The sequence below is a fragment of the Athene noctua genome, chromosome 2 (assembly GCF_965140245.1).
Source record: "Athene noctua chromosome 2, bAthNoc1.hap1.1, whole genome shotgun sequence".
Classification (NCBI taxonomy): domain Eukaryota; kingdom Metazoa; phylum Chordata; class Aves; order Strigiformes; family Strigidae; genus Athene; species Athene noctua.
The window spans coordinates 36,365,684-36,377,765 of NC_134038.1; the positions used below are offsets into that span (position 1 = coordinate 36,365,684).

General features: G+C 46.3%; 1 protein-coding gene across 1 annotated transcript; it reads left to right on the plus strand.

Moving 5' to 3' along the window:
• The first annotated feature begins 890 nt into the window (after positions 1-890).
• MSC (musculin) lies at positions 891-3,280 on the plus strand. Its single transcript, XM_074897676.1, has 2 exons — positions 891-1,478; positions 2,295-3,280. The coding sequence occupies exons 1-2, from the start codon at positions 948-950 to the stop codon at positions 2,379-2,381; spliced, it is 618 nt and encodes a 205-aa protein (XP_074753777.1). The 5' UTR covers positions 891-947; the 3' UTR covers positions 2,382-3,280.
• Positions 3,281-12,082: the final 8,802 nt, after the last annotated feature.

Below are 12,082 nucleotides of genomic sequence, written 5' to 3' on the forward strand. Positions count from 1 at the left end.
CGTGATACAGACCTGTACATAGCCCAATTAACTGGCTTTTAATTAATTGCTCCGGGGACGGGGAAGCCCTCGGACGTGTTACACTCACTCGCTACTGGCTGTAGCTTCACCCTGAGTAAACTGACACCCTCAAAACACAACCGTGCGTTTCCAAGCGCCTTTTGCATTGCTCCCCACAAATCGCAAAGGCACCCCTGAGCGCCGCGTCTCCTGCTGCCTCCGCCCGCTCCGGCGGAGCGCAGCGGGGCGGCACAGCCGCCTCTCGGGGCAGGGCAGGCAGCGGGCGGGGGAAGACGCCGGCGGGCGGAGGGAGACCCCAGCCTGGGGTCGGCCCCGTCCTGCCCCACCTCGGAGGAAAGGCAAGAGGGAGAGCGGGTGCAGGTGGGTTGGGGGCAGAGCCCCGGGTCGCGCTTAGCCCTTAGGCCAGCCGCTGCCGCCTTAGAGACAGGGAGAGGTGCCCCCTCCCCGCGAAAGCACTTGCGGGATCCGGCTTCGGGGCATTTTCCCTGCCCCGGGGCGAGGAGGGGGCTCTGTCCTGGAGGAAAAGCGCTCATTCCTACGGCGGCGTTGCTCCCAAGAGCACACGTCCGCCTGGAGGCGTCCCCGTGTCCCCCCCCGCAAAGGCTCTGGCTCCGCGCACCGCCGCACCGGTCCGCGGGCCAGCGCGGAGAGGCGCCGCCCCCGGCGCGGGGCTCAGCCGGGTCCTACCCCCTCCTCCGCGCCCCCACTCCTCCCCTCGGCCCGGCAGATGGTTTGCTCCGCGGACATCCGATATATAGCGCTGTCAAGGGGCGCATCCCCCCTCCGCGCCCCCCCGCGCCCCCGCGCCGGCAGGGACTCTCCGCGGCGGGGCCGCCCCGCGCTGGGCCGACTCGGCGCGCCTGGGCCGTCCGCCCCCTCCCGCCTGCCCCGCCGCCCGCCTCCCTCCCTGCCTCCCTCCCGGGGCGATGTCCGCGGGCTCCGGGAGCGAGGCGGAGGAGCTGCCCGAGATGGACCTGCGGGCGCTGCAGCTGGACTACCCGCCGCCGCCGGCCAAGCGCCAGCCCCGCGGCGAGCTCTACCCCTCGGGGGACAACTCCTCGGCGGCGGAGGAGGAGGAGGAGGAGGAAGAGGAGGAGGAGGAGGAGGAGGAGGACGGCGAGGGCAGCTGCGCGGCGGGGCCGGCGGGCAGCGGCTGCAAGAGGAAGCGGGCGCGGGGCGGCGGTCCCGGGGGCAAGAAGGCGGCGTCGGGCCCGCGGGGGCCGCCGCCCGAGGGGAAGCAGTCCCAGCGCAACGCGGCCAACGCGCGGGAGCGGGCGCGGATGCGGGTGCTGAGCAAGGCGTTCTCCCGCCTGAAGACGAGCCTGCCCTGGGTGCCGCCCGACACCAAGCTCTCCAAGCTGGACACGCTGCGCCTGGCGTCCAGCTACATCGCCCACCTCCGTCAGCTCCTGCAGGAGGACCGCTACGAGAACGGCTACGTCCACCCCGTCAACCTGGTACGGAGCGGAGGGGCGCGGAGAGGGGCGCGGAGGCGAGCGGCCGGGAGCGGCCCCGGCGCCCTCGGGATGCGCGGCGAGGGGCACCCGCGGGGGTCACCGGGGAAGCCCCGGAGCACCGCCCGGGGCAGCGCCGGCGGCCCGGCCCCCCCACGGGCAGGGCTGGCAGCGCTCAAGCCGTGCTCGCCCTCGGAGAAGCCGCGGGGCGGCCCCGGCTGCCCCGTCAATCCCCCGTAGTCCTCGCCCCGGGGGCGACCGAGAGCCGGGTTTGGCCCGCGGCGGTGGCGGGTGTGTCTGTTCTGGGGAGTCGGAGTAAGGGACCCGAACGAAACAAATTCCTCGGGCATTAGGCAAGCTTAACGTCCGAAAAAGGAGCAATTCGCTCTGCGGGCTGGCTTGGAGCACAAGCGAGTCGTCATCAGTTCGTCCGTGCAAAAGCGAACGCCTGATGCGTGCCACGGGGGTAGAAAGGCTGCTTATACAGTGCAGAGTGATTGTTTTCCAATAGTTTATATGTTTTTTTATTTATAAAATGATGCAAATATTTGCAAAGCAAAAGAAATGTAGCATTTTTGACGAGAACAAGTTGTTGCTTGACGTTGCTGCCCTATGGCGGAGCAGTTAATTATAATAAAAAACATAATGAAAATATTTGTTAGAGGAACTCTGCTCTCCCTGTGCTTCCCACAGGGACTAAAACATGATGACGTGTTTACAAATTAACTAGAGTTAGACATCTATCAGTAATATAGCTCCAGTTTCATACCAGGATAAACTTTCTTTTTAATATGAAATACCTTTTTTTTCTGCTTACAGACTTGGCCATTTGTGGTTTCAGGAAGACCTGACTCTGACACCAAAGAAGTTTCTGCTGCCAGCAGATTATGTGGAACTACCGCATAGTCAAAGTAAATTGGGGTGTGGTTTTTTGTTGTTGTTGATTTTTTTTTTTTTTTTAATGGGCTGGATATTTTTAAGAGCTATGATTTATCGGCTCAAGACTAGAAGAGAGGGACAAACCCCCGTCTCTAACAGTGTTAAATCTGTATCCCCGTCATTCCTTTCCCTTAGAGTTCTGAGGGAAGTTTATTTAAAGCAGTAAAGAAGGGAGGCGGTGGAAATCAGTTTTTATGACCTGACTGCAGCAGCTGAAGTCTGAGATTTGGAAAGGCCCTTCTTTGGCTTCATCATTCTTACCACTGCCTGAGGACCCTGTTGTTCTGAGGCTTTTAAACTAATGGAAGAGGAATATAATGACATAGAATTAACAGCATGGACCAAAATACAACTCTACAAACTAACCCCAAACAGTGTTATTTGTATTCTAAAGCAAAGCAGTATTTTAGAGTAGCTTTGAAACTCAGATAGATTTATAATATATTTTGATGGCTTTTGTATTCATGGATCTGGTTTACTGCAACTATAGCCATACTTTATTTTTGTCCCTTTAACCAGTTTTCTTAAAAATGTGTAAGTGGCTAAATTCTGCACTTAGGCTACCATCCATTGGAATTAAGCTAATTCCTTTGGCTATGTCTTGAAGTGTCACTTGTATGAATGTGGGACTGTCCCTAGAAATGTGGCAGAGTTTCCGTGCCTTAATCTGGAAGGGAATTCTGCCTATTGTAAGGCCAGGGTGCATGTGTTCTAAAGAATGAGTTTGTATGATGCTGCAAAATAACAAGAAAGCACAATGTTTTAAACATTCTTCCTGTACTGTCATGCTTATCTTTGAAAAGTTTACCCTCAAATGAGTTCTAGTGACATTTCTTCACTGATTCAAATGCTGTAATAAAAGAGTATGCCATCAAATAAGTTGCAAATGTAAATAACTCTATTTTTTTATAAATGACATTAAAAGCTTGGTTACAATAACTTACTGGTACTGTGATAGTGTGTGCCTGCATCATTATAGAACATTTTTGTATGCATGTTCTTGAAACACCCTTTTGCAAACACAGTTACCTTCCCCATCTCTTGAGAGCAGATACATCTCCAGCAGCAGTCAGGTAAGAATACTTTCACCCCAAAAAATTAATCTGAGTAGTACAGTAGTATAGTACAGTACTATATCAATCAGTAGGGAAAACCACATTTTAACAACATATAGAATTCACTGTCATAGTATTTTCTGTGAATCAGAAAAATAAATAAATGTAGATTAAGAAATGGATGTCAGTAATTCGTTCTGCTTCATAGCATGAAAGATAGTGCAACAGCTTCGTTTACTGTTCTTTGTCATTTTACATTTCCATCTGTAGTCTGTTTTGCTTTTATTTGTATCTGTACAATGGGAAAATAAGCAGTTTTCTTAGTTGGGAGCAGACTTCTCCTGTTTTAAGTTTAAAACTCTCGAGATAAGATTTTCATTTTCTCAAAACCTTTTATTAGAGGTTAATTCACAGTAAGGGAGAGACTGAATTGCTTCAAAGAAGAAAAAACCTCTTTATTTAAGCAGCCAGAAGGAAGAAACATTTGGTTAGCAAGAACCAGCTTATCCTGGTTTCTTGTCAGTTCCTCCTATGTTGTGGATTTCTGTTTTGAAATACTGTATAGAAGCCCAAGATTGACAATTGGTAGTGTCTTTCATGTAGATGAACTGCAGAAAATTGGTTTTTCTTCTTGTAAAGTGTATAATAGTCCAGAGCCACTGCAAAATAAAATGAGGGCTCAGTCTAGGATCGTTGAAATTGTTGCTTTCAGTGATTTCAGAGCAAGCTGTACAGAGACCATAATCTAACTTGTCTTCCAGTTTTATGCAGAGAAATGCTGTGAAGGAAGGGGGTATCCTAATTTTTAGTTATGTAACTGAGGTGGGACTCCATCTGACCTTCTCTAGGAAGCTTTATAAAAGAATATAAACCGTAAATCAAAAAGGAAGGACCTTTAGGAAGGCATAAGGTATAAGAAAACCAATGTTTATCTGAATTATTACTCAGCAATTTAACTAAGGTGACACTTGAGATAATCTCAGTTATGATACTTAGCTGGTTTTGGCCTTGATCCCAGCTATAATTGGTTAACGACTCTAGAAGATCAGAGAAACACGGAAAGCATGGAGAACTTTAAACAGGACAGAAACGTCCATGCAAAATGATGGAAAAAATGTTTAGGGTAAATTCCCAAATATGAAATGGTTATATCAAGTAAATACAGGAGGTCAAAATTGGGGGTAAGGAGTGTGACATAAAGAAAACATAGTATTGCTTCCATCCATGCACCATACTACATGCTCTCAAATACTTTTTTTTCCTTGTGTCTGCGTAATATATAAAAATATTTTCTTTATAAAATAATGAATGTACTTACTGTATTTGTTACTGTTACATACACATCCAAATGACGATGGTGCCCCAACAGACTATCACTGGTTTTACAATAGAAGTACACAATGGCTACAAGTGACATTTCAGGTCAAAATCTGGAGAGAAAAAATACAACTTTTAGATAGCAAATGTTGTGTAAGACTCAATTCTTTGTTTTAAATACCCCTATGCAGAAATACATGTATTAGTGTGTACATATTATCTTAATATGGCAATTGGGCGTGTTTGGATTTCTCTAACAAGGATCTGTTATTTCAAATCATTCATTTTAATCCTTGGGTTGATAAATATTATTTTTAAAAATCTTTCTTCTTTCTCAGTGAGAGGCATTATGTGATTAGGGAAAAGTTCAGACAATTGAACAGGTCCTTTGTGGTTTGCCATGAGATGAAGGCTGCTGTCTTGCCAGAAAAGTGCCAGGTAGGTCACGTATTCTGGCATTCCTCAACTATAAAGACACACTGAAAATACATGCACACAGTTTCGATTCCTTTTTTTGAACTCATGAACAGATGAAATTCAGATCAGTGCTTTATATGAATGAGGTGACCAAAACATTCTAAAATGCTATTTTTAAGCATTAATAGATTCCATAAGAAGATAATGTGGTTTGGTCCTCTTTTTTTATTAAGTTTTGGCCAACCTGATAGAGTAAATTGATTTCATTTTTAAAGTCTGAGTGTTTTGTTTGACTGGGTATGAGTTACAGAGCTAGTGAAGAGGAGACTTAAAATGAAAAACTACCTTACATTTCTACAGCCCACGAGCACGGAAGGTAAGAAATACATAAATTTTTATTAGATTTGGCAAGTATACACCTGATGATTTTTTTTGTTACATTAATGACATCTTTGTTCCCTTGGCACAAGGTACAAGGTGAACCCATCTTGATCCCATAAAGGTATACCAATCTTGCTAAACCTGTTTTACAAATAAAATGCCGAATCATCTGCAACCCATATTCAGCTGAGACCTGCTTCATGTGAAAACTTAAAGGCATAATACCTTCATTGACTTTCCTGGAAGGCAGTCCATATATAAAGAAGAACACTTGTCTCCCAGAAATATTTTTATGACTTTAGACTTATATAAATACAGTGTAGAACTCTGTTTTGTCTCTGTTTTATGTGGGGCTCTGATGGAGCAGATCACTAGCCAGAAAGCTCATGTCTCCACCATGAAACCATTCCTCTCCAGTGCATGTGTTTGCTTACAGAAGGAAAATACATCTCTCATATTGAAAATGTTAACAATACCAATCTGAGCAAAAGAAACATAGTTTGCATATAAGAAATACCTAAGCCATACCTTTCCCATTTAGTGACTTTATACACGTACTATTTAAAGAACTCTCAGATAAGCTATGGATTCTGAATAAAAATTCAATTTTCTCAGCTAAGTAAAAGTGACTACGTAAGCAAGAAGTACAATTGCCATAGGGGTCTCCCAGGTGAAAGAGGCAGAAGAATTGAAGAATTTAATTTTAAGATCTCAGTAACTACCTGAAAGTTACTCTGTCTCTCTTCATTGACTCTAGAAGGACCCTAAGGTGACCGGCTATGTGATTCGGTTAACTATCTAATGTTTTAGTTAACTAGCTAATGTTAGGAGGGATAAAGACAAGTTTAAATGTCCAAATTTTATATGAACTAATTAAAATAAAAAGGAAAAAGTGGGATTTAGCGCTATGCACCAATACAAGCTTATAGTAGTAACCTTATAAGTAAAAAACCAATCACATTATTTGAATTAAATATGCACAAAGCCGTCTATTCTGCTAGAGAATAGTCATTTCTCCACAAGTAGCCAGTTCTATATCATAGTGAATTTTCGTTTCATATGACAGCACAGATTTTCACCAAGGCTAATGGCAATTATACCTAAGAATTAGGTTCTACCACTGGGCAGTGTTTATCACACTCTGCTCCAACTGAAAGATGTGTACACAGATACTCTCTGCAGTGCACAGAGATGGATGCTGAGCTGCCTTCCAGACCCTAAATAGCTAAATCGGTATTTTTAACATATTCTGACAAAAGCGCATTGGGATCAGTTGCTACGCTATGCAGAGACTTGTGTTCCCACAGTGCAGGCTGGTGAGTATTCAGGTACTAAGGAAGACACAGGTCTGAGTCTCTTCCTTGGCTCTGAAAAATTTGTAAATTAGTAAAAATGCAAATGAGTAAAAAATAACTACAAAGGTGTCTTATTTGGAATGAAGCACATGAGAATCTCACTAAAATTCCTAGAAAAGTTAAGACACCTGGAAAGATTCATATATGATCTATCAAACAAGAGAGGCAACACTGAGAAAAGACTTGTGGCTGATAGAGGGATGAAGAATCAGTCCTTTAATGTTGGCATGCTGGCACTCTGATAGGTTCTGGGACTAGAAACACGTGGTGACACTCAGAAGATCTGTAATTAACCCTGATGACGTGATTGGAATTTAGCAAGCAAAGGAAATCACCCAATCTGCTCATGCTCTGCTCATGTGACATTGTAAAAAGAATTCACATTTCCAGTGTTAAAAAGAATTCAAAATGTGACAAGAAAAGTGCTCTGTGACAAAAAGCCAGGCAGAGCTGCAAGTCAGAATATATACACAGACACAAGCCCAGCCCAAGCAAACAGACTGCTCAGCATCTGGGACAAAAAGTCACAAGAATAGCAAAGGATTGCATCACTTCGTAAGAGTTTACAAAGGCCCATGTAGCAAGCACAGCACACATGTAGGGGGTGGACAACAGCAGCTTTAGTTTACAGGAATCTTTATAGCAACAACAAGAATAAGATAAATGGATGGTAATCCCAAAAACAAATTCCAAGTTGCTGTGATGGCAGAAGCAACATTAGTACTGTAAATCCAATAGTCAGTAAAACATAAGAAGTAAATGTAGGCATGAGTGTTTATAGAAAATCGAGATTGTAACAGCTCAAGTAACTAGTATTTCCTTGAATTAAAAAAGTATGGAGTTTAAATTAGTTCATGACCTTAGTATCATCAAGAGGACATGTCATTTAGAGGAAAAGGGGACCAAGCTGAATCAGAAGTCTTTTGCAACAAGGAGCAGAAAGATTCTGTCCTGTGATTCATTTCTTCAGGGAAGTTCCTCTTGCCCTATGAAGTTGGCTGAAGAGGAGTGCAGTAGGTCAGTGTTCTGGGAAGCCTTCAAGAAAGCAGATGAACTACCAGAAGAGATACAGTCTGCGGTCACTATGGGGAAAAACCAAAAAAAACTTAAGTGTCACCCCTTTCTCCTGTAGAAGTTTCTCATCCCACCCTCAAAATAAACATAAGAGCATTAAACGTTTTCCACTATCTAGAAGGGAGATCTTGGAAAGACAGTTAATGTCAAATATATTTTCCTGCACTCTGGCACACGTATGGTCTGGTCCTGTCTGCATCCCTTTGGGGGAGATACTGAATACACGTACTAATGTCATCTGCTCCAGGCAGCAATCTGTGGTCCCCACTCCAAGCAGCAGTGAGTGCCTTGCAATACTTTCTCTAATCTCTTTTAGATCAGACTGGTTGTGTCCATCCTGGGAACCACTTTTCATCCTCCTCCTCCTCTGGGTCCCAGTAGGGCATCAATAACTTTAAAAGGGGTCAAAATAATGAGAGATACATTACTATTTACTAGGAAGGTGATTTTAAGTCCTGAGGAAACATATTATATTCCTGGGTGTGACATTTTCATGTTACATATGGGTATGCTTGAAATTTGCAAGGCCTGTTAGGATAGCTCTGTAGAACTGTGGAGTTGAAACAAGGACACGCCTCTGTATGCTGGAAGATCACTGGGGCTATCCACATCACATCCACTTGGTTGTGCCCAATTCTTGCCATGTTTCATAGGAAACAGAGCAAAACTTGTAGTATTTGGGGAAGGATTGAGTAGAGGATATTCTGACATGGGAAAAACAAGGAAAGAAAACAAAGAGAAAATTGAACAACTTTCTGTAGGGCCCCTGGATTAAAGCTAAACTGCCATATTGGTTAAGTTCTGTGCGTAAGGGTAACTGGAGACAGAAACTAACATACTAAAATGTACAGGTAGATCATAATAAGGAATAACCCCTCAGGAGTAAATTTGTCCCCATCCATTAAAAATGACAGTGTCAACTAATACATGGAGATATATGTATAAAATTTATGTGTCTATAAAGATATTCGGATTACAAGTTTGGTGTTTAACAGCACAAAAGTGATGTTCATGAAGCACGAATGGAAAACTCTCCTGAAAGAAGGGCCCGAGGTACCTTATATTAGCTAAGGTGTAACTGTGTGTCATACACATGCTTTGAAGTTTCTCAAGACATTAATCATAACAAAAGTAACCACAGGACATACTACCAATCTATTTCTCTCAGTAAGGTGGTTTGAGGTGTTTGCTCTTCCTATGATACAGCCCAGAACAGTTCCCTTATCTCAGGGAACAACAGATTTCTTCTCCACTCTATAATTTCCCCTGAATTTGAGATGAAAATTATATCATAAGCACCTTTGGTCATCAGGCTTCACAAATAAGAAAAAAAGTTCCCCCCTTCTAGGCTGATGTGGATGGAATAGCTATGCAGATAAACCACTCATGCTTTTTGCCCTCCCTCAGTGTGAGTAAAACCACACCAGTTTCATCCATGAATTGTACATATACTGTATCATCTGGGGATATCCTTAGTTTGTAAGAAAGAAGTAGTTACCGTAGATTAACACCAGTGGTATTGCCAAAATTCTCATCACTTTGACCACCACTTCAAGTTTTGTAACAGATGCCAAGGATCTGACTGATGCATGAGAGCCTCCACTCCCACACTCCCTGTGCAAAGGGACAGCAGCTAGACTCAGAATGAGTTGAAACGCAGTATTCACACACTAATTTTATGATCTGTAAAAAAAAAAAAAAGGGTGTTGGGGAGCATTCTTGGGCACTGCAGCTTCAGTGTCTCTGCTGTTACACTGTTGGAGAGGTCCCTGCACGGTGTGTGGTTTTGGTATGGGCCACATGCCATTCTCCCCAAACAATGCTGAGAAACACTTTGCGAGTCAGCAACAGAGAGGGATCATTCACAGTATACAGTTTACATGAAGTCATCTTACTCTGGAGACTGAGAGTGCACTGACATAAGCAGTACGGACACAAGCTAGCTCAGGACAGTTGTCCTCAAAGCCAGAGGACAGTCTTGGTATGAAAGAACAGCCCCTCATGCTGTTTAGTAGTTTAGACATAACCTCGGTGTATCAACTGAAGTCTCTAGTTCACAGAGCCTTTCATATTTTTGTTTTATATTTGGTTTAGGCTAGTCTGTAAACTCTTGTAGGCAAAGACCATGCTTCCCTTCATTTCTACGTACCTAGCATAAAGAAGCCTTACATCTGATTAGGATGTTAATACTAACATCAGGGGCAAGATGAATGAAAAACCTGACATTAATCTCTAGATCCTATTGCTGAAGCTGAATAGGTAAGTGATTTAAGATTTTATGTCCAGCCCTCTTGTAATACACCTCTCGGCGTGCAAGACAGTGGCAAGGCTAGAAGCTGATTGAAAGAAGGCAGATCAGTTTTTCTGAGCACAGTTTAGCACTAAAATGTCATTGTACATGAGGCATCAAAACATAACAATCCCGATTTCCTCTTTTGGGTCTGCAGTGTGTGTCTTAAGTAATACACATAAAATAAAAACTATTTTTCACTTCTTAGATATGCCTTTATACTGTCATTATAGCAAAGTTAGAAAACGCTTTTTTCTTCAACATTTAAAAAAGAATAAACAATTTCTGAGTTACAGAGGTTTCCTGAAAGCAGTTGCCCTGGATACCTACAGACCCAGAAAGCCACAGTCCCCAAACTTTTGCAATCCTACAAAATATCCTCCGGTGTGCCTCAGAATGTGAATGCAGGTTTGGGGAATGGGGAGAGAGTTATGGGTGGCCTCTAGCTCCTCTGACTGTTCCCTCTTCGCCACCGAGATGTGTGCTGGTGCTCTGCCGTCCTGCCACCTCTTCCGAGGTGACCTCTGGTGAAGAACTGGCAGCTGGCTGGGAGAGATGAGCAAGAGGAAGCAATTTAGGCGAAATGAAAAACGGCTTCATCAAGAGGCTGCAGATGCCGCCAAAAGGGGTAGGATGGGTCTGGCCTCTCACTGGTAGAGGAAAGATTTGGAAGGGTCCCCGAGTGGGGTGAACGTACTCTTCAGGCAAAAATATTTAAATACACCTACAGAAAGTACTAGGGAGAGATTATCTAGTTACACGCTTGTTCACTCACTTCTACTCATTACTTAATAAGCATTACTATATTTAATAAAGAAGCATCAGCATAAAGTACCAGGCCCCTCTGCACGGCCTGGGCAGCCCTTTCCCAGGCATTCGGCAGCACCTGTCCCATTACAAAGCCTTCTCAGAGGTCCCTCACCTCCCCGGCCCCGCCGAGCCCGGCAGCGGCTGCTCGGCGCGGCTGTCTGCTCCCGCCCCGGCCCTGCGGCGGCCGCCGCCTCCCGCCGCTCCCACGACGTGACAGGGCCGGCACTCCGGGCCCCTGCTGCCCCCTTCCTCCCCCTGCCTGAACTCCACCCGCCATCAGGGGAGCGGCGGGGCAGCCTCCCGCCCGACAGGGCCTCGGAGGACAAGGCGGATTTCGCTGGGGGGGGTGTGGGCGGGTGGGTGCCGGTGTAATGGCCGCCGAGGGCAGCCCCGCCTCACGCCTCACCGCAGCCGCCCCGTCGGCGGGACGCGGGCGCCACCCGGTGGCCGCCTCCACGAGGCGCACGGCCGGTGGCGGCTGGAGCGACATGAGGGATGGCCGAGGGATGGCCGAGGGATGGCCGAGGGATGGCCGAGGGATGGCGGAGGGATGGCCGAGGGATAGCAGAGGGATGGCCGAGGGATGGCCGAGGGATGGCGGAGGGATGGCCGAAGGATGGCCGAGGGATGGCTGAGGGATGGCCGAGGGATGGCCGAGGGATGGCTGAGGGATGGCTGAGGGATGGCCGAGGGATGGCCGAGGGATAGCAGAGGGATGGCCGAGGGATGGCCGAGGGATGGCCGAGGGATAGCAGAGGGATGGCCGAGGGATGGCCGAGGGATGGCGGAGGGATGGCCGAGGGATGGCGGAGGGATGGCGGAGGGATGGCCGAGGGATGGCGGAGGGATGGCTGAGGGATGGCGGAGGGATGGCGGAGGGATGGCGGAGGGATGGCCGAGGGATAGCAGAGGGATGGCCGAGGGATGGCCGAGGGATGGCCGAGGGATGGCTGAGGGATGGCCGAGGGA

What these genes read in the sequence shown, in the direction of transcription:
- MSC (XM_074897676.1), top strand. Translation starts at nt 948, where the DNA reads ATGTCCGCGGGCTCCGGGAGCGAGGCGGAGGAGCTGCCCGAGATGGAC. An exon ending in ACGTCCACCCCGTCAACCTG is followed by an intron (nt 1,479 to 2,294) that starts GTACGGAGCGGA and finishes TTCTGCTTACAG; the next exon opens with ACTTGGCCATTTGTGGTTTC.